General features: G+C 58.2%; 2 protein-coding genes across 7 annotated transcripts; one reads left to right on the top strand and one right to left on the bottom strand.

Moving 5' to 3' along the window:
* Positions 1-535: 535 nt before the first annotated feature.
* On the top strand, positions 536-3,589 carry FGF22 (fibroblast growth factor 22). The gene is given in 3 exon segments (XM_088838370.1): positions 536-832; positions 2,875-3,054; positions 3,057-3,589. Coding segments are annotated over 3 exon segments (609 nt in total). The 5' UTR covers positions 536-618; the 3' UTR covers positions 3,272-3,589.
* Positions 3,590-4,579: 990 nt separating this feature from the next.
* On the bottom strand, positions 4,580-12,501 carry RNF126 (ring finger protein 126). 6 transcript variants are annotated; one of them, XM_088838722.1, is made up of 9 exons: positions 12,318-12,501; positions 7,352-7,410; positions 7,138-7,204; positions 6,801-7,012; positions 6,040-6,108; positions 5,899-5,968; positions 5,359-5,452; positions 5,107-5,222; positions 4,580-5,019 (listed from the first exon to the last, which is right to left on the bottom strand). In XM_088838722.1, the coding sequence occupies exons 1-9, from the start codon at positions 12,390-12,392 to the stop codon at positions 4,873-4,875; spliced, it is 909 nt and encodes a 302-aa protein (XP_088694848.1). In that variant the 5' UTR covers positions 12,393-12,501; the 3' UTR covers positions 4,580-4,872. The 6 variants fall into 6 exon arrangements, with proteins under 6 accessions (XP_088694848.1, XP_055286462.1, XP_055286459.1 ...); XM_055430487.2 differs by having other exon boundaries at positions 6,882-7,045; positions 12,318-12,500; XM_055430484.2 differs by having other exon boundaries at positions 6,801-7,045; positions 12,318-12,499.
* Positions 12,502-21,640: the final 9,139 nt, after the last annotated feature.

Raw genomic sequence — 21,640 nt, 5'->3', positions numbered from 1 at the left:
TGGGTTGCCATGCCCTCCTCCAGGGCATCTTCCCAACCCAGGGATCGAACCCAGGTCTCCCGCATTGCAGGCGGATTCTTCACCGTCTGAGCCACCAGGGAAGTCCAAGAACCCTGGAGTGGGTAGGTTTTTATTAGTACAAGATAATGAACATAGTTCCCTACACCATTGGCTCTGTCTTTATGTCCCTCTGTCTCTGACTCCCCGTGGGTCTCTGCAGTCAACCTCTTTAACACTCACACGCCCGCAGTCCGTGCAGACTAATCTGGTGACTCAAGAAGAAGCACCGCTCTCCTCGCCCCGCAAGACAAACGCGCAGGGACCACAGGGTTTTCCTCAATCCGTCGGGGGGGCCCCCCACCCTCCCGCTCCAGAGGCATAGTCGTTCCGCCCCCTGCGACTCTGGCCCCGCCCCTGAGGAGCCGCATTGGCCGGTCCCCTGACACAGCCCCACCCCGCATCCTGACCCGCCCCTCCTGGCGCTGGCCCCGCCCCCGAGACGTCCAATTGGCCTGCGTGGGGCGGCCCGGTCGGTTGCTCGGCCCGCTGATCTGGCAATGGCAGAGCCGCGGATGTTCGCGGGGAGGCGAGGACGGGCGGCGAGTTGGGCGCGTGGCCATGCGCGGCCGCCTATGGCTGGGCCTGGTCTGGCTATTGCTGGCACGGGCGCCCGGCGCCGCGGGGACACCAAACACTCTGCGGAGACCACGCAGCTACCCGCACCTGGAGGGCGACGTGCGTTGGCGGCGTCTCTTCTCTTCCACCCACTTCTTCCTGCTCGTGGACCCCAGCGGCCGCGTGCAAGGCACCCGCTGGCGCGACAACCCTGACAGTGAGTAGCCGGGGCCGCTGCCCGGGGGCTGGAGACAGGGCAGATAGGCGGACGAAGGCAATAGCAAAGGCAGGGCAGGGCAGCAGGGATGTGACACCAACAGTGAGGTTCTGTGCACTGTTCGTTCCTTGTCTCAATTGAGGGAGGTTCTGGAGGCTCCTCCGGCTGCGTGGTGGCGGCCAAGTCATTTCCCGTCTGCTGCCTCAGTTTCTTTAACTATAAAATGGGCCCAACCCACTTGGAAGGAGGGTTGAACCGTTGAGGTCAAGTTCACGGGGGAAGCTCCCACCTCCAGGCCTGACTCAGCAGCAGAAGGGTCTCAGAGAAATAGTTGAGTTTGGGACCACGGGGGCTCCAGAGGGGAAGGGGAGGGGAAGCTGGGACTCTGGGAAGAGCCTCCATGGGCCCAGCACATAATGAGGTGAGAGCAGAGTTGAGTCTGAACTCCCCACCCTGCAAAACCAAACTCAGGGCCCATCTGAGTTGGGGTCCCCTCTATGTCTTCCTGGACACCCACTTGGCATATGAGGAAACTAAGGCACAGAGAGGGCAAATGACCTACCTGGGGTGGGAGGTGGGGGCATGGAGCTGGGGCTCTGCAGTGCCCAGAACCTCACTGAGCTGGTGTCACATCCCTGCTGCCTTGACCAGGAAACAGTAAACACTCAATAAGTGTGGAATGTGTGAGGCAAGAGGAGATGAAGGGGCAAAGAAAGAGAAGGAGGAGATTGGCAATAAAAGGGAGGCTAGGGCGGTCAATGACCCCAGGCCTGTCTTAGTCTCCCTGCAGCTCTGAGGCCGGGCGAGTGGGAGTGGGGGAGCCGAGGCAGTGCTGGCCACTGCCTGAATCACCACCATTAGGGCAGATAATCACCTTGCCATTCACAGTTGCTTTCATCTGGTGCTCTCAAGGCCCTCATTAGTCTCACCAGACGAGGGTAAGGACAGGAGCACTGGCTGGGCCAGTCGCTCAGTGGTGGGCACGGCCAGGCAGGGTGGCCCTGGGCTGGGGGTGAAGTCTGGCTCTGCTGGATGGCTTAGGACAGTCACTGCTTCTCTCTGAGCGTTGGTTTCCCCACCTGGAAATGGGTGTCTCACCCAAGAAACAGCAGGTGCAAATGTCCTGTGGGGCATGGGGTGAGTGCCCCACCACCGAAGGCATCCAAGTCCAGGCTGAACACCAGAGGGCAGAGCTTTGACTCCAGATTAGGCCCCCATGCCTGGGTGGGGCTCAGAGTGTGAGCTGGGGCTTGTCCCCCAACCCTGCTCCACTGGACAGGAAACATCAGCTCAGATGGGGCAGGACTGACCTAAGGTTACCCATCCAGCAACAGGGCCTGAGAAACTGGCTCTGCCACTTCTCAGGCCTCAGTTTCCCCACCTGGGAAGTGGGCACAGTTAGCACCTCTCTCCTGGAGCTGCCTGTGGGCTTGGTGGGATACAATGCCTGGCATACAGTTGGCACTTAAGCAGTGTTAGCAGGTAGCGTTGATCTGAACACCTGGTGCCCCACCCCCAGGCCGTTGACTGGGCGGTGTCTCTCCTGTAAAGACACGGCCCTAGCTAGCCGAGCTGTCAGCGTCAGATATGGTAACAGCAGTGTAGTGTGGGGACTGTGGGCAAGGCCCGCGGGGTCTGTGCTCACTGACACACAGGCACTCACCTCCTCTGACTTGGTTTTCTCACCCCTAACAGGCTCCCCGCTACTGCAAAGCTTGGGGATGATCTCCACTGGCCTCCAAAGAAAGGCCTTACTCCTTCCCCACTGATTCCCACCCCTAACACCCCCCCGCCCCGCCCCCCAGCCTGGAGTACTCTTTCCCCTACCTGTCAGTCACACAGCTTCAGGGCAGGTGCTGGTAGGACCTGCAAGGCCCCTGGTGCGTCCCCACGCCCAGCACAGGGCCAGGCACACAGAAGGTACTTGGGAAATGTTTCCAATGGGTAATGTTTCCCGCGTGAATGAATAAATGAACAGAGAGAGCGGGGAGTGTAGGGGAGTGGGTAGTGGGCGGACCCTGACAGAGCCCCTACCCCTGCAGGCGTCCTGGAGATCTGATCCATTCGCGTGGGCGTCGTGGCGCTCAAGGCGGTGCACAGTGGCTTCTACGTGGCCATGAACCGCCTTGGCAGACTCTATGGGTCGGTGAGTGGAAGTGCACAGGGCGGTTGGGGGTGCGCACAGAAGTGTGCGGGGGCGTGCCCGGGGGGCGTGTCCAGGGCCGCTCACCGCCCACCCCGCAGCGGTTCTGCGCTGCGCACTGCAGGTTCCGGGAGCGCATCGAAGAGAACGGCTACAACACCTACGCGTCAGTCCGCTGGCGCCACCAAGGCCGGCCCATGTTCCTGGCTCTGGACGGTCGGGGCGCCCCGAGGCTCGGGGGCCGCACACAGCGACACCACCCGTCCACGCTCTTCCTGCCCGTCCTGGTCTCCTGAGTCCCAGGGTCAGTGACGCCTGTTCCGAGATTCTGGGAGACGCGTGAGGCTGGGGAAGGCGGGGTTTGGGGCGAGCCCATGTCCAGTTACTCACTGGTTTCACCTGCATTGAGCACCTGCTCTGCTGGGCACTGGGGACACCACCAGACCCCACAGATGTGGCCCCGCGCTCAGAGAGAGTTGGAGGGGAGGTGGATAGTGAGCTGAGCAGGGGCGGAAGGAAGCCAGCCACAAGCTGGGGGCCAGGGAGACTTCAACAAAGGCACCGGCCAGGCTGGAGATGGGGAGGCAAACATGCCGGGGTGGGAACCTACTGTGGTGTTTGAGGCAGCAAGGAGGTGGGGGAGGCTGGGAGCTGGGGTACACTGATGCCATGGACTGGCAGGGCCTGGTCCCAGGGCCTATGGACATGTCACCTCATGGGGCATAGGGGACTTTGCAGGTGGGATTAAGGCCCCTGAGATGGGGACAACCCTGGATCCTCCGGGGGGCCCAGTGTCATCATGGGGTCCTTTAAGAGGGAGGTGGGAGGGTCAGAGGCAGAGACAGGAGATGCTGTGCTGCTGGCTGTGAAGATGGAGAGAGGGGCTGTGAGCGAGGGATGTGGCACCTCTAGAAACTGGAAAAGTGGGGAGTCAGTACCCCCCTGGAGCCTCGGGAGGGACTAGCCCTGCCCACACCTGGATTTAGCCTTCTAAAATCCAAATTGTGACCCCAAGACTGAAGTTGATAAACATGTTGTTTTAAGTCATCAAGTTTGGTGATTTGTCACAGCCATCCTTGCAGACCCACACACACTGGCCTCAGAGCCCCTTACAAGGTGTGCAGCCCCTTGGGGTGTGCAGGCCAAGGGGGGTCCCAGGTCAGCTTGCTGGGGGCTGAGCTCCCCCAGGGGGGCAGGGGTGGAACCAGGAGGTGGGGGGAGCTCCCATCCCTCCCAGTGGCCATTTCCACTTAAAAGACCAATTTGGGGGGCACTTCCATGGGGCACAGACTGGACACTCACCCACAGAGGGAGCAGAGTGATCCTGCTGTGGACAGACCGGGTCCCAGGCTGCACCGACGCACACAAGGAATACGCCGACCACCGGCTTCTTTCTAAGTAGGTGTATTTTTAAATAGCTTTCAAGATACACATATTTTCTCCTTTAAAAAACGTCTGTCAGAGCAGTCTTGTCCTTGTTTCGCTGGTTATCCTGGTGTCCCAGACCCCAGTGCTCAGGGTGGGGAGCAGGGCCTGTCCACGCAGCCAGGACCCCAGCCGAGTGGCTCCACCCCGTCTCTCCACAGATCATGCAGGGCCGCGAGTGAGCTCAAACGTCCATTTATTTCAAAGCAGTAATAATTTAAAATTATAAAAACCTTTCCGCCGTTGAACATGTAGAGGGTGAGGTCAGAGACACAGGGGAGGGAAAGTGGGACGCCCGGGCAGTGTATGCGGGCGCCCGGCCCAGCCGGGTTGTCCCTGGGGAGGCCGAGCTCCCTCCGTAGCCTGGAGGGGTGGGTCCTCCGAGCCTCCTCCGCGGCGGGCCCGGTGGCGCTGCAGTCCGTGGGCGCGTGGGGTGTCCGCTGTTGCCCTGGGGGCTGGCCAGCCGGTGTGCTCAGGAGCTGCTGGCCGGGTTCTCATTGCCAGGTGAGCTGGAGGAGGATGACGAGGAGGAGGAGAAGTTCACCCCAGCCAGGCCCGGGGGGTCGGTGGCCGTGTTCTGTCCTGTGAGGCTTTTTCGGCAGACAGGGCAGCTGTCGTGCTTTGCAGGACAGAGAGGAGAGGGAACAGTTCAGAGGCAGCGGGGGTGAGGGGTTGGGGGGAGTGTCCTGGCCAGCCCACCACTCACCTGCTCCAGCCAGGGCACGATGCAGCCGTCGTGGAAGAGGTGGTTGCAGGGCAGCTGCCGCACATGTTCACCCAGCCCATAGTCATCCTTGCACACGGGGCACTCCAGCCCCGAGCCTGCAGGGTAGGAGTGCGTCTCTCAGGGCAGCTCCCCTGCAGCCCTGCCCAAGGTGTCCCAGGAAGGAGGGGTCACTGGCCCAAGCCCCCCCCCTGCCCCCCCACCCCATCCCCCATTGGCCCCTGGGGCTCGTACCGACGTGCTCCTCAGTCACGGGCACAGTGGGGAGGGCCTGGATTTTCTCTTTGTCTGCGGGTGGGGGACCCGTGTTTTCAAACTGATTGAGGAGCTGAAAAACAAGAAGCCAGAGAGCAGGTGGGCTGGTGGGGCCCCTCGCCCCACAGGGCTATGAAATGCAAGGTGGGGTTACCTGCAAAAGCACCGAGGCCCTGTTTGTCCTGGCCTGACCCTGAGGGGTCAGAGGTCAGCTGCCCCAGGAGGCCCAGCCCTGGGCTCCTGCCCACTCTTCTGCTCATCACCACTTTGTAGCCAGGGCTGGTAGCCACCCCAGGGACACCGCAGCCCCTTCCTAGGGCCAGGGTGGCTCCCAAGTCCTCACATGGCTACAACCAGGGGGCAGGCACGGGTGACAGAATATGCAGCAGAAGGCCCCAAGGTGGTCACAGCCCCGCCTCATAAGTGCCACCCAGGACACAGACATGGGAGACATTCTGTCCTCCTAGGCCCAGCCTGTAGGGTTGTGGTCCCCACACCAGCTGAGCAAGGCCCTTGTACCTGCGTGATGATGGCATCCAGGCCGTTGGCCCCCCAGGCGTAGTCCATCGGGTTTGAATGCAGGACGCCCCTGGGCAGAGAAGGCTGGGGTTCAAGTGGCAGAGGGGTGGGCCGGGCGCAGGGGACCCCTCCCCTACTCACCAGGGGCCCAGGCCCAGGTTGGGGATGGTGGCCGGGGTGATGATGCCGTTGACCAGCTGCTGGATGATCCTGGAACAGAGTGGCCACGCCCGTGGTTAGCACCCTTATGAGGGGGGGCCAGTGTAGGGGACCTGGACTCTCAACTGGTGAGGAAAAGCCCAAACACAGGGGTGCTGGGGTAGAAGTCTCCTTGAGGCCTGGACAGTGCTGGTTGACACACAGTTGCGTCCACCCCCATTTTGCAACCCAGAAGGAGTGCCGTGGGGGGACCTCGGGGGGCCCCAGGAGCCCTGGAGTCAGCCCTGTTCTTCACAGCAGCCCTGAAACATGCCAGCCGAGGTCACAGCGAGCCAGGCCATGTCCTGAGCTGGACCAGCCTCAGCCTGACTGCAATCAAGCTCCATCTACAAACACCCACAGGATGCTCAGCCCCGTGTCCTGTGGGGCTGGGACGGGGCTGTCCTGTCCTCAGGACCCTGCACACAGGAGGGGCGAGGACACCGGATACTGCAGTTCGCCTGTGCCCTGGGGTGGAGGCCTCTCTCTGAAGGATGCTGAGTGGCACACAGTGGGCACACGGCCCCTCAGCCAACCTGGACCCACAGGGGATCCGCCCTGCCTGGAGGACGGCTCCTGAGCCAGCACCCACGCCTTGTGCCCACAGCACCTCCTGAAAGGACAGCTGGTTGCTCTGCCCGAGCGGGAGGGGTGGGCTGGACGCCCCCAGCCCCCCGCCTGCGGCCGCCCCCGGGCCCCCTCACCCTTCCAGCGTGGGGACGCCTTCGTGCCGGCCGGTGGCCCGCCGCGCGGTGAGGCGGGCGCGGGGCTGCCGGGCGCCGTACCGGTGCCGGGAGTGCTGGTCTCGCTCCCGCCGGCTCTCCGGGTCCCTGCTGTCATCAGCCTGCGCCCCAGGGGGGAACGTGGGGATCTCGAAGCTGTCATCAAAGATGCCGAAAGCAAAGTGCCCGTAGCCCTGCGGCAGCGTGAACAGGGGCTGGTCCACATTCTGCAGAGAGGAGGGCCGTCATCATGGGAGAGGGGCCAGGGCTGGGCGGGAGGTGGGCAGCCCTCACAGGGAGCAGGGAGGCTGCCTCTCACCTCGAATGGTTGCTGCCGGCTCTGGTCCACGGAGGCTGTGGAGGGGGCCGAGCCATTCTCTGCACTCCTGAGAGGACAGGCACCATTAGCAGCAGGAGCACCCCACCCCAGACAGATGGCCAGAGGATCAGACGAAGGCGGACCCTCTCAACCCCTGACCCAGGTCCAGCCAGTGCACCCTAGGGCTGAGGGTCCGTGAGGGGGGTAGCCTTACCTGGTCTCTTCTGGAAGCTCCTCGATAAACCCAGACTCGCATCTTGGGCAGATGTAATCCTGGGGAGCAGAGGGCAGGCAAGCGTGATCTCAGGGTAAGGCGGTGTGTGTATGTGTGTGTGTTGCTCATCTCAAGGGCCCAGGTGGGAACCTGACAGCTCCAGCTGTGTGGCCCTGGGCAGGGCTGGTGCACTGACTTCCTAGCCCACATGGTGGGCCACGACCTCGGCAGTTATATCCCCAACCCCCTACATCCCTGAATCCATCAGCTTGTGCTCCCCACAGTGATAGAAGTCACAGTTTCAGGGTCTCCACTCAGCCACATGGCCTGATGAAGGCTCTGACAAAGCCTGCAGCAAGGGCCAGCTGAAGCAGGTCCAGGGAAGTTTCCCAACTTGGGGGACCTAAGAATGTTCCCTAACACTCCCACACCCACACAAATATAAAGGAGGGCTTGGAGAGTGACCAGTGGGGCTCCGGGGCCACCTGGGCCTCAGAGATCAACTCCCAGGAAGGCGGCCACCGAGGGTGGGAGGCACACCCAGGTAGAGTAACTGGCCTACAGAACATTCGGGACTGTCCGAGGTGTGGCCTGTGACCCCAGGCTGGACAGCCAGCGGGCAGAGACTGCGATGTCTCCAGTCAGCAGAGAGGTGGCCCTGCCCCTCAGGGACAGGGAGCCTGAGCACCAAATCCACTAGTCGGGCCTGGAACTGGCTCAGGTCCACATGTGTTCTAAAGCTGCAAGCATACAGTGCTTCTACTGAGACCGCCCACGGTCCCAGTCCCCAGGAGCCTGGGGCACCGATGGCTGGGCCACCCTCTGTAGGGAACAATGTGGAAGTGTGGGGAGTGTGGCCTGCCCTGCAGATGCTGGGGGCCAGGCACCTGTCAGGAAGGCGGGACCCCTACCTGCTCCACTGCAGAGAGCAAAGGGGCCAGGGAATCAAAGGACACCTCCTGAGCCGGGCGGGAGGGTAGGCCAGAGCTGCACATGTCCCAGGGACCTGTGTCCAGATGTATAATGAACTCTTACGATTCAAGACAAACACCCCAGTTAGAAAACGGCCAGAGGATCAGAACAGCACTTCTCCACAGACAGACAGGTGGCAACGAGCCAAGAAGGGACGCACACATGGTCCGCCAACAGGGAAATGCAAACCAAAACCAGCAGGACACACTCCACATCCACCCAGATGGCTGGACCCACAGAGCTGACAGAGGCCACTGTGGGAGGCGGCGCAGAAATCGGAACCCCCACATGGCAGGTGGGCTGTGAAATGGGGCAGTGTCCTCAGAAAACAGTCATGGTCACCCCATGATCCTGCAATTGCCCCACCAGGCACCCACCAGGGGTGACGGAGACACAGGTCTACACAGAAACCCACACATGCACAGCAGCCAAACGCAACCACATGTCCCTCCACCCCTGGGAGCATCACTCAGACATGGAAAGGGAAGCCCTGACACTCGCTACCATGTGGATGGACCCTGAGAACGCGATGCTCAGTGAGAGAAGTAGACACAGGACACACAGACTGTGATTCCATTGATGGGAAACGTCCAGAACAGGCAGATCCACAGACACAGAGAGTGGGATCCTGGTTGTCAGGGACCAAGAAGGTGACTGCTGACGGGGACGGGGCTTCTTTTTGAGTGACCAAATGTCCTGGACAAGGACACTGGTGATGACCGGCTGCAAGACCTGAGCTTTAAGTGGGTGGGACATGTGGCGTTGAAACTGTGAACTAGGAACAGCAGGACAGCAGCCCTCTGCCCTCCTGAGCAGGGGCGTGGGGCCCTGGGGAGGCTCCCCCAGGGTCACTGGCATGGGGTTTCCAGGGCTGCCACTCAGCCTATCGTTTACTTCAACGTTTCACAGGCCAAGAAACGCAGTCACTGGAGACGCTGTGCTTGGTAGCCAAGGTTCTTGCCCCTTCCAGGAGACCCCAAGGGGAGGGCGATGGACAGGGGCAAACATGGCTGCAGTTGAGTCTGCGCTGACCGAGGTTAGGAAGCTGGGAACCTTCTGGTCTAGGCCAACAGGCAGGCCCAGAACCTCCCTGAAGCCTGGAGGAACCCCCGTGAGAAAACTCTCTCCCAAGCACCCTTCCCCAGGCCTGCACCCTGCCCCAGGCAAGCCTGGGAGAGTCAGGGCGGGGTGAGCAACACGCCCTCTGGAGATAGGGTGTCTGTCCTCCACCCCTAAGGCTCACTACTGCTTCTGGGGCCTGAGAGCCAATCACCATGCCATCCTTAGGGGTCCCGGTGGTCCCCAAGCCCCAGCACAACCCAGACCGGCCATCTCAGGGCCTGGGCCTTTCCCTGTCCTGGGTCCCCACAGCCTGAGCTGGTATCTACCTGGCTTGCCCCCTCTCGGAAGCTGGGTCCTGGCTGCAAGCCTCCATCTCCACCTGCAAATGGAGGGTGGCCGCAACCCCAGGCTTTGGAACTGGCCCCTGAGCCACAGAGACCTGGTTTAAGAGAGGCCCCAGACTCTGCTGCACATGCAGAAGGTCCAGGCCTGGGTCTTCAATGCTCCCTCCTCCAGAGGCCGCACGTCCCAGAGATTGAATTACCTCATTGTGACAGAAATGGGGGACACCCTGGGATGGAACAATCACCCCCACGGGGCAGAGTCTATATACCTTGGCAGGGCCCTAGCTCGTGAGCACTTATCCCCAGCTGACAGCTTATCTCCTGAGAAGACCAGGGTGAGCACTCCATCATTATTACCATGGCAACAGCGGCCCACAGGACAGACCATGCACTCCATTCACTCAGCACTTGCTCCCTGCAGTAGGCCCTTGGAGACAGGCATCACCCTTCATGCCACATGCAGACCCCAGGTTCCCGGCCAGGTGAGTATGGGGGAACAGGGAACATTGAGGTGGGAGCTGGAGAGATGCTAGCCTTAACACCGAGCAGGCAGGGGGACCAGCCTGCGCCCCAGGGGCTCCATGCAGAGGACGGACCTTCTCTCTTCACCCCAACGGCTCTCCAAGGTGGCCTGTTCGACGGAACAGAGCTTGTTCCCGTCCCCCCAACTCTGCTCAGGGACACTTCTGAGAGGAATCGGGGTGTCCATAGGACAGCAGACAGAACCATGACCGCCACCAGTCAGGCCACCAGGAGCCTGGCCCGTGGATGTCCCAGATCCACCTCATCCCCGGCACTCCCATTTCCTGGGGGATCGAGTCTGGGCCTGTGTGCCCGAGAAGAGGCCTCTGAGCTGGCTGGCCTGCCCGGTTCCTGCTCCCACATGCCCATTTCAGGCAGGCACCCACCCTTCCGGGGCATCCTGGCCCCCCTGTACCGGCACTCTCTAGCACAGGGGTGTCCTCTACAGCCCATCTGATGGGCAAGGAGAATGAGGTAAAGTCTCATGGCTGAAAGGAGAAACCCCGGGAGCAGAGGGCCTACACCCACCTGAGTCTCACTGCCCCGCTGGGGCAGGGGGAGGTGGAAGGGGTCCTGCTGGTGGGAGCCTCCCACTGTCACCAGGTTAAGAGCCCACCTCCCTACCCTCATGAACACCAAGTGCACCCCTACTCAAACAGACACCTGTCTACAGGACCCCGTCAAACCACTCCCAAACCCACAAATCAGTCCCCTTGTCTCCAATATTTGCTCCTAACAGAATTTACCAACATTCCAACAAATCAAATATTTGCCAATCACTTGCTCAGCATTGGCTCCCTGTAAACTCTGAGAGCAAAGGTCATGGCTACCTTGTCACCACTGGATCCTGTGACTAGAGAGGCCCTCGCCAGCTCAGTGTCCACAGACTGTCCACAGAGATCAGGATCCTTCTGGTCCGAGACTACATGGCCAGGATCCGGCCGCGTGCTGGCCCTGGGAAGGGAGGCCAGAACAGCTAACGACACAGACTACTTGGCCCCGGGCTGCCGATGGCTGTGGACAGGTCACTCTGGGGTAAGCCCGAGGCCCAGGGCCTGTACGGGGCTCACACCAGCTGCAAGGGGCTCCCTGCAGCTCACCTAGGCTAGAGGGCTGTCCCGCGGACCCGACCGTTCCTGCCAGTGGAGAAAACCAGACCCAGAGCTGGGGCGCACAGGAAGCCGGAAGAGGCAGAAGCAGTACGTCTTCCGGGAGGCTGGAGTGGGGGAGTCGGACAAGTCTCGGCCCCCCAAGTCTGAGGGCACCGAGGTTTCCATTTATCTGCCGGCCCCCATCCCCTTGCCTCTGGAAGCCACACCACCCTTCCCTTATCTTACACTCTCCTCCTGGGTCCAGGCACCCGTCTCCATGCCAAACCCTGACTCTAGCTCACTCTCCTCTGTGGCTGGGATAATGCCCACGACTCCTGCTGGCTCCCCAAGAGAAGTCCACAGCAAGAAAGGCAGGGATGGGAATCTGGTTCTTAAATCAGCCAGATGACCAAGGAGAGCTGGTGCTCAATCAATCGTCGCCACCCACAGCCTCTTTCCCTGGCCCCCCACATCGCCCTCTTCCTGCTCCTCGTGAGGTGGCCGAGAGGCAAATGCCATGAGCGGGGCCGCCCAGGGGCACCGTGCCTTCTAGCCTTCCTCCCATTCAGCGGGGATGGTCGGCCAGGCGGGGGACACCGACCCCATCCCGGACCTACCCACTCGGAACTTCCGGGCTGAGGGGCCTGGAAACCGAGCCTTTCACGAGCAGCTGTCCCGCAGCCTCCACCCGGACGAGAACACAGGGCCCACCTGGGTCCAGACCTCGGGCCCCGGAAGGCGCAAGAACGCCGGCTCGGGCCGCCGCCGGGCCCGGGAGAGCGACGGCTCTCTCCCACGAGGCGCCCGCAGCGCTGACCGCGCTCGGGGCCGACTCCGCTCCCTCCCGATCACCGGCCTCGCTGCGCCACCAGGGCCGCCGCTTCCGGGCCCTCCGCGGGGACCTCAGTTTCCCCGTCCGTGCCAACTCGCCTCGGGCCAAGGCAGTGGCCCCCGCCCGCCCGGCCTGGGCCTCACCGGCAGGCGCGGCACGATCTCGACTGAGCAGCAGTGGCAGAAGTACCGTCCGGGCTGCGGCGACGCCTCGGCCATGGCCACCGCCGCCTCCTCCGCGCCGCCCGCCCCCCGCGCGGCGCCCGCCGCCGGCCGTTTGCTGCTCCCTCGCCGGCCGACGAGCCCGCGCACGCTCACGCACGACACGCACGGCACGCACGGCGTGAGGCGGGGAAGGGCAGCGGAAACGGGACAGGCAGCGCGCGAGGCGGGCGGTGGCTCGGGTGACGGTGGCCGCCGAGGAGCAAACTAGGAAGGAGCTGGGCGGGGGCGGGGCCGGGGGCGGGGCCTTGCTGGGTGGTTGCCTGCCTTGGCAACCTGGATCAGGGCCTGAGGTGGGTTTGGAGGCGGGCCCGGCTCGAAGGCTAAGGGGAAGGCCGAGGGCGGGGCTGGGGCGGGGCGGGGCCAAGCAACTCCTCTTCTACAAATCTGCTACCAGCTCCCGCCCCGACCCCGCTCAGTTCAGTTCAGTTCAGTTGCTCAGCCGTGTCCGACTCTTTGAGACCCCATGAATCACCGCACGCCAGGCCTCCCTGTCCATCACCAACTCCCGGAGTTCACTCAAACTCATGTCCATCGAGTCGGTGATGCCATCCAGCCATCTCATTCTCTGTCGTCCCCGTCTCCTCCTGCCCCCAATCCCTCCCAGCATCAGTCTTTTCCAGTGAGTCAACTCGTCACATGAGGTGGCCAAAGTATTGGAGTTTCAGCTTTAGCATCAGTCCTTCCAATGAACGTTGTCCATCACCAACTCCCAGAGTTCACTCAAACTCTCGTCCATCGAGTCTGTGATGCCATCCAGCCATCTCATTCTCTGTCGTCCCCTACTCCTCCTGCTCCCAATCCCTCCCAGCATCAGGGTCCTTTCCAGTGAGTCAGCTCTTCTCATCAGGTGGCCAAAGTATTGGAGTTTCAGCTTTAGCATCAGTCCTTCCAATGAACACCCAGGACTGATCTCCTTTAGAATGGACTGGTTGGATCTCCTTGCAGTCCAAGGGACTCTCAAGAGTCTTCTCTAACACCACAGTTCAAAGCATCAATTCTTCGGTTCCCTCATTATTTCTCTTATTGCCAAGACCCGTTTGGAAATCAGTCCTGAATATTCATTGGAAGGACTGATGCTGAAGCTGAAACTCTAATACTTTGGCCACCTGATGTGAAGAACTGACTCATTGGAAAAGATCCTGATGCTGGGAAAGATTGAAGGCGGGAGGAGAAGGGGATGACAGAGGATGAGATGGTTGGATGGCATCAACGACGAAATGGACATGAGTTTGAGCAGGCTTCGGGAGTTGGTGATGGACAGGGAAGCCTGGTGTGCTGCAGTCCATGGGGTCACGAAGAGTCGGACATGACTGAGTGACGACTGAGCAACTGAACCGAGTGACTGACTTACCTGTTTCTCACTTCTCCGTCCTCACTGCTCCTGGGATGCTCTGGTGCACTCTCACCTCCGGGCCTTTGCACGGGCTGTAACCTTGCCCTGGTGCACCGTTGCCTAGACACCCGCATGACTTTCTTCCCCCACACCTTTCAAGTCTGCTCAAATGTCCACCTATTGAGGCATGTTCCACAACAGCGCTTAGGTCCATATGATAAACTGTAGGGTCAGTTCCACAACAAAAGGGATTTTTGTATCTTGTTCCCAGCTGGACTCAGAACAGGGCCTGGCACACAAGCTTTACATAAACATTCTTCAAATGTATGCACACAGGAGACCCATTCCTGGGTCAAAGAGGCCTGCTCTCCCATGCCTCAATGTGACACGTGGCATAAGAAACTCTGAGCAATGTGTGGCCTTGTTTCCATGATGCCTCAGGGTGAGGAGAGGGCAAAAGACCTACCCCTCCCCTCAAAATTAATCAGGCCAGGATCATTTCTGAAGTTAGTTCCTGGACAATTATGTATTTATTTCCTTACCCACTAGGCAAACATTCATGAAGCTCCTGTTGCATGCCAGACTCTGCTGGGATGCAAGGACACAGCAGAGGAAACCACGGACAGGAAATGAAAGTGGTTTTCTGAAATACTGCATGACTGGAGGACACAGAGCAGGCTGCAGACACCCTCAGCCCCACAAGACTGAGCCAGGGAATGAGCCCCTAGGGTACCCTTGGCTCTGCCTGCAAAGAGACAGAACTTCCCAGGGGAAAGGACCTTAGAGCCAGGACTTTGAGTAATGAATAGGAGTTAGATGGAGGTGAGATTCCTGCTGAGAGTTGGGAGTATTGGAGCCAGAGTGCCAAAGAATTACAAATTGGAGCCTATGCATAAAGGATCTTGAATGTCAAGAGGCAAGGAATAGGGCCTTGTCTGCCAGGCACCATCTTGCACCCCTCAAAGCTCAGAGGTGATTCCAAGGCATTCCTGCTCTGACCACCAGAGAGCACCCCAGCCCTGTTGCTGGGAAACAATCCCTGTTGCTGGGGCAAAAGACATCCCCCCCACAAAAAGCCGCCATCTGCCTCCACCCCAACCTCCCCTGAGGGGTACAGGGAGGGGCCCTTTGTTTCAGACTTTTAATGCCTAGCTCCTGACTTGTTTCACACCAGACATGCATTCATTGATTCATTCATCCTGCAGAAGTTTCATTTTGTTCTTTCGTTTGTTTTTTTCTTTTCCTTTTGACTTATGGGATCTTAGTTTCCCAACCAGGGATTGAACCTGGACTCAGAGCAGTGAGACCACCTAGTTCTAACTACTGAACTGCCAGGGAATTCCCCATCCTGCAAAAGTTTATGAAGTACCACCCAAGAGGCCTTGGAGTCAGTGGGCTCACAGCATTCAAATCCCACCAAGTCACACTGGCTGTGTGGCCCTGGGCAACTCACTTAACCTCTCTGGGCAGGTGGCAGAAACTTCCTCTTGGGGGTTTGAGATTGGATTATGCTTGAGATACCTGTGGGCCATGGGGCCTCCCTGAGTTCATCTACCCCTCTGGCACCTATCCCCAGCCCAGTGAAGTCTCATTGGCCCCCATGGGGGGGCCGAACTGCATCCCCCCTCAGGGCCTTTGCCTGGTCATGCCCTCGGCTGGGAGTGCCTTTCCCACCATCCTTTCTCTTCTGCTGCTTCTCAGAAGGCTGCTCTGATCCTGTCCCTCTTCCCTCTCTCCCCAACTCAGCCACCCCCAGATCCAGGAGTTATCAGTGGTATCTCCTAATATGTGAAGCCAATACCCAGAATATAGTAGGTGCTCAATAGATTCTTGAATAAAAAGAACAATTCGTGAGTGCCTGCTGTGTACCAGGCCCAAGCAGGGTGCTGGGAATGCAATGGGAACAAGAATATGGAATTTTGTATCTAATAAAACTAAGCGCTTAGGATGTGCCAGCCAGATGTTTAATCCTCACACAAGCACCAGGATGTGGGAGCAATGAAGACTCCTGTTTCACAGATGAGAAAGTGAAAGTGAAAGTCGCTCAGTCCTGTTTGACTTTTGGTAAGCCCATGGACTATACAGTCCATGGAATTCTCCAGGCCAGAATACTGGAGTGGTTAGCCTTTCCCTTCTCCACGGGATCTTCCTAACCCAGGATCGAACCCAAGTCTCCTGCATTGCAGGAGACTGAGGCTCAAACACAGTCACACAGCAGACACAACCACTGGACCTCTGGGGCTGGGCTCCTCGCCCCGTTGGTTACCCTGGGACTGGGACATCCAAATTCAAATAATCAGGCTGGTATCTGCATGTGATCCAGAGGTCCTGAGGTTCTAGGGCCTCAGGTATCCATTTATGATCAGTGGCCACCTTACTGCTGCCACTGATAGGACAGATGTGTGATGGGACACCTGGCCACCCCAGGGCTCTCTGATTGTGGGGCGCCTCCTGATGGGTTCTCAGCATTTTCTTGAATAGTATTTGAAAGTGGATTAGGAGGTAACCCCTCAGGACAGGACCATCTTACCCCCTTGTCACTGACTTGGGTTCAAATCCAGTCTCTGGGAGGGAGCTTTGGGAATGCTAGAGCTGAAGAAAGCAGTTCTGTCACCCACTTCCTAGGGAGGCCACCGCCCCACTGGGCATTATTTCAACAGGCATGAATACACTGCTATCTGTTTAAGCATTTTTTTCTTGCTTTTCAACCTTATATTTACATATTTTGACTTATGTCCTTTTTATTATTTGTATTTGTTGGTTTGTGTGTTGTATTTTTTATTTTAGACACCTAAGTCACCCATACCCAGGACCTGGCAGCCCCAAAACCTCAGATGTCCTTCAATCTATTCTCCTGGGGTCAAGTCACCATCCTCTTAGGTCAAACTTCCTCCATTTCCACTTGCTCAAGGAATCTTTCAGGACTAACCTTCAGGACCAGGACCGGTGAAGCCAGTGGGGGAGATGGATGTCTCCATCCTCTCTCTCGAGCAACCTCTCTTGAATGCTGCTCAAAAGTTGTTATTTTAAACAATTTCTAACTTCCAGAAGTGTTTCAAGAATAGTACAAAGGGTCCCACGCGTCCTTGACTCGGGCACACCACTGGCGAACTTTTTTTGCTCTCTCTGTGTGTCTGTGTAGAATTTTGGGCAAACTTGCTGCCCCCAGCCCCTTTATCCCAAACACGACCAGGTGTACTTCTAAAGCTAGGCCACTCTCTTATCTGAAGCAGCAGCACGTTTACCAAATTGGGTAATTAAGCTTTCATAGCTTTATCAAGGGTGCTCTGCCTCCCTCAAAGGAGATGGGGTCGCACCACCTCTCAGCCTGGCAGGGATCGAGACCACCACGCAATCCCTCAATCACAGATGCTGGTGTCGACCGTGTGCCAGGAGCAAGAACACAGCCGGGATACGGCCACAAATGTCTGCAAAATCAGACACTCCACAGTGATGTGCAGAATAACGGCCCCAATATACGTCTGATATTTTAGCTCAGTAGGACTCCTGTCAGAGTGCTGATTTCCAGAACAGTAAATAATAAGTCTGTGCTATTTTAAGCAGCTAAATTTACGACACTTTGTTAAAGCAGCAAGCAGGAAACTCATACGTCAAGCTATTCCATGGTCACCTCCAGACACAGGCCGCCTGAGCATTTCCGTGTTTCCCTGAAGCCTCGCCCCAGTATCCCTCCTGCCATTGGCCAGAGCTGGATCACATGGTTGTGCCTGACATCACTTCAACCCTGTTCAGCCAATCAGGATTCGCCTCCAAGCTGAGGGCAGGTCCGGCCTTCTGCGTCAAACGTGGCCGCAAGATTCCTGCGTAAAATCCTATTGGTCTTTCATAGGGAAGAGGATAGCATGGGGACATTTGGGGCCAACGTGGGAAATTAGCTAAGGGAAGGGGCAAGAATTGAGTAGTCTCTGAAGGAAGGGCTTCAAACCTAGGCTGGCAAGCCTGGACTCCATCCAGGGGCTGTGGGGAGCCATGGGTGGCATTTGGAGCAGGGACCACACGCGTGTTTTGGACGTTACAATACCCAGCTCTATTCAGAGTTCTCCCATGCTATCTGCATGGCCGAGTCTTTAGTGTTGTCTTGTGTGAAGTATTAGTCGCTCAGTTGTGTCCAACCCTTTGTGACCCCAAGGACTATAACCCGCCAGGCTTCTCTGTCCATGGGGTTCTCCAGAAGAGAATACTGGAGTGGGTTGCCATTTCCTTCTTCAGGGGATCTTTCCTACCCGGGGATCAAAGCCGGGGCTCCTTCATTGCAGACAGATTCTTTACCGTCTGAGTCATCAGGAAAGCCCTTGGTTATCATATGTCCCACTAGAGAACCAGCAAGACCTTGCTTCCCACAGCCTGGAGAGTTTCAGGTCTAGTCCAAGGGTTGCACAGGCTAAGCTGATGTGGGGTCTATCACAAGCATTCTTCTGGCTTGAGTAATATGGGATCCAGTGACCCTGAGCGTTCTTTACTAGGCCATCCTGGAGGCAGTGGTTGGTACAGCAGCATGGTGTGATTCCCACAGCCCCTACAGAACCTTCTGCTCTGGGTTCTAAAGCCTTTGCTTGAATAAAATATAAGCAGGATTATTGTAAGCTGGTTTTGTTCCGTGCAATGCTGCTTAGATCAGCTTTATCTTATGGGGAAGAGGAGTTCAGGCACAGCTGGATCAAGGACCTCCAATAACACCACAGGGCATTAGTGCTGCCTCTCTTAGTTCAGTGTTCCACTGAGCTGTCCTCTCCCTGGACACTGGTAGAAGCCATCTTCAGCCCCAGGCTCACACCCCTCCAGCTCAGGCAAGAAGTGGGTGGTCCTTTTCAAGCTAATGTCTCAGAGCTGACTCTTCCTGTTGCTAAATGTCAGATGATTCTAAGTGATCAGGCCTGGGTTGGGGCTACTCTTTGGGGCTTTTGTGTGCAGGAGGTGATTCCCCAAAGGAAAACCTGACTCTGGGACCTGAGGAGTCCCACAACCTGGGGATGCACCCTGATCGCTCGGGTCCTGGAATCTTGTTTGCCTGGTACTGACTCCATTCCCGACCCTGTGGGGCTTTGAGACCCCCAGAAATTCACTTTCCTTTCTCCTACCTCAGTTGACCCCTCTGTAAAATGGATGCCTGCCTCGTCCTGAATGGTAAAATACTTACCTATTCCTTAAGTAATAATCTCTGCACCCATGTCACACCCCTCCCATGCACCAAGCACTGTGCCTGGCGTCCTGACTGGAATCTGCGGTACTGGGATCTGTGCCCATTTTACAGTTGAGAGCATGGAGGCACAGAGTGGTCACATGTGGCCTGGCCAGGGTGGCACAGACCAGACTGCGCTTCCATGAGATGCCTCCTCCTCCCTCCAAGCCTTAGAGTCACCTCCTCGGAGACCCCACCACCTCCCTGCTCCCAGGGTCTCTGTCCTCCGCTGTCTTCACATGTGTGTGTTCACCCCCTTGTTTTTCTCCAGCCAGGTAGGGACTGTATCATTGCAACACTGAATCCCTTTGTATTAGCGGCTATCACAAATCAACGCGAACTTGGTGGCTTAAAACAACACAGATTTTTTTTTTTCTCTTCCAGTTCCAGAGGCCAGAAGTCCAATACAGGTCTCTCTGAGCTGAAATCAAGGTATTGACAGAGCCGTGTTCCTTTCCAGAGGCTCCAAGGGAGAATCTGTTCCTTGCCCTTTCCAGCTTCTGGAGGCTGCCCACATTCCTTGGCTGGAGGCCCCTTCCTCCATCTTCAAAGCTGAAAATGGCAGGTCTAGTCCTCCTCATGTTGCATCTCTCTGACCACAGTGGGGAAGGTCTCCACTTTAAAGGATGCTGTCATTACACTGGGCCCACTTGGTTGACCCAGGATCATCATCTCCCATCTGAAGGGCCTCAACTTACTCCTATGTGCAAAGTCCTTTTGCCATAGAAGGTGACATATTCACAGGGTCTGCGAACCCACATGTCTCAGAGGTCTGTATTCAGGCTTTCTCTTACTTGTAGCACAAACATCCCATGACTTCAGTCTCCATCCCCCCTTCCCTCATACCATTCAATCTAACTCAACATAAACATTCTCTCCTTCTGAGAAGTCTGCCCTGTCTCCCTGGGCTGGGTCAGGTTGGCATCTTCCATCACAGATCTGATTAGTGGATTGTTTCTGTCAGTTTCCCTGGGGGTGGTAAGTTGGGACCATGGGGAGTTAGGATGGGTGTGGGTCAGGAAACCTTAGGGCAGGTGGCTAGGGTAGGAAGCTGCTGCAGGCTGGGTCAGGGTAGAGAAGAGGGCACAATGGGAGATACTAGAAAGAGGGGCTCTGCGAAGAGGGCCATGACCTCCTTAAGGTCACGCAGTACAGAGCTTCTGGGTTCGGGAGACACGCCAGCCTGGGAAGCAGAAGGCCATGGGCTGCTGGCCTCGGTTTCGAACCCACGCCAGGCCAACAATGGCCCTTTTATCTGCACAGCTCAGGACTGGGTGGCTGAGCCATGGTAGGGTCAGGTCTCGGCCAAGGTCACCCTGTGCAGCCCCTGCACACCCTTGGTGAGAACACGGGGTCTCATTCCTGCCCCATTTTCTAACCAGGAGAGAACCCCCTTGGATGGTCAGAGGCCAAGGCCAGGTCAAGACAGCTGGTGCCCTCCCTCAGTGCTGCTCTGAAGTAATGTGTCCCCTGGCATTGGCTGGGAGACATGGGTCAGGCTGGGCAGCTAAGGTGGAGGACAGGGTTTGTGCGTGATGTTGGCCACAGAAGATCTCGTGCATGCAGAAGAGGGGTGTGGCTTTAGGAGTCCTGCTTCTACACCTGGGGAGGGGGCAGATGCAGGAATGGGGGGGTGATGAGGCACAGGTGGCCCTGGAAGATAACCAATAGCTCTCAATCGTTTGTTTTTCCTAAAAGCATTTTCCACTCCTTAAAGTTACACATTAATTTGTCTGTCTATGTGTTTTGTTTTCTGGACAGATCACATAAGCTCACTGAGGACAGTAATAGGTCTGCCTCAGTCAACCTGTTGCCCCAGTACCCCCAAAGGTCCTTGCCTCCAGGAGACTGTCACTAATTATTCCCCAGAAACACAAACACAAACTGTGTAGAGGGGCTGCACAGGCTCCATGAGATGTGGAGGTGCCCTGACAATTTTCTGGGGCCCCGAGGACTGAAGGGATCAGCCCAGAGTAGGAAAAGCAGCCTGCTGCACTGAGGCCCCAGGGGGCTGCGTGCTTCCCAGCCCATCGTGCATTTTGAGAGACCAGGATTCCAGGTGGCAAAGACCAGACAGCATTGACCCTTGGAGGGGAGGAGCAGGCAGGTTGTTCAGGCCACCTGAGGGGTTGTTGCAAGCTCAGGTAGGAGAGGGGCAAAGGCCAGACACACAGTAGGCACTCTGGAAGATTTGCGGTATGATTATTGCTGTTGGCATGTTGTTGGGACCACTGGTGTCTGCATCTCTCTGTCTCCTCTCCACAGCCCCTCCCTCCACGTGCTCACACCCAGCTGTGCCCACTGGCTCCAGGGGCCAGGTGGCCAGGCGGGTGGCCTGGAGGATTGGATTAGGGAGTGGCTGGGGCTGAGGTCCCCGGGTGTGTGGGAGAGGACGGGGAGGTCAGGCTAGGAGCCCAGAGCACACTGGGGCCACACCAGCCATCACATGCAGACCACGATGCGCAAGGCTCCTCAGACGCACTCTTCGGGGGTCACTGGCCAACCCTCCCCACCCCCCAAACGCATGGCGACACCTCGAACTCGAAGCCACGGGCCCGGCTCCCGGGTGGGGCCCCCGCCCCCCACCAGCTGCCGCCCACATCGCGCGCGACACTGCCCCGAGCCCCGCCGTCCCCGCGCCCCGCCCCGGCCGGCCCGCCCCGCCCCGCCCCGCCCGCAGCCCGCGGGACCTTTATAGGGCGCGCCGGC

This window comes from Moschus berezovskii, chromosome 8 (genome assembly GCF_049115385.1).
Source record: "Moschus berezovskii isolate FMDL1 chromosome 8, NW_MosBer_1.0, whole genome shotgun sequence".
Taxonomy (NCBI): Eukaryota; Metazoa; Chordata; class Mammalia; order Artiodactyla; family Moschidae; genus Moschus; species Moschus berezovskii.
Note: the sequence above shows the minus strand (reverse complement) of the source record. Positions and strands in the feature narration are given on the sequence as shown.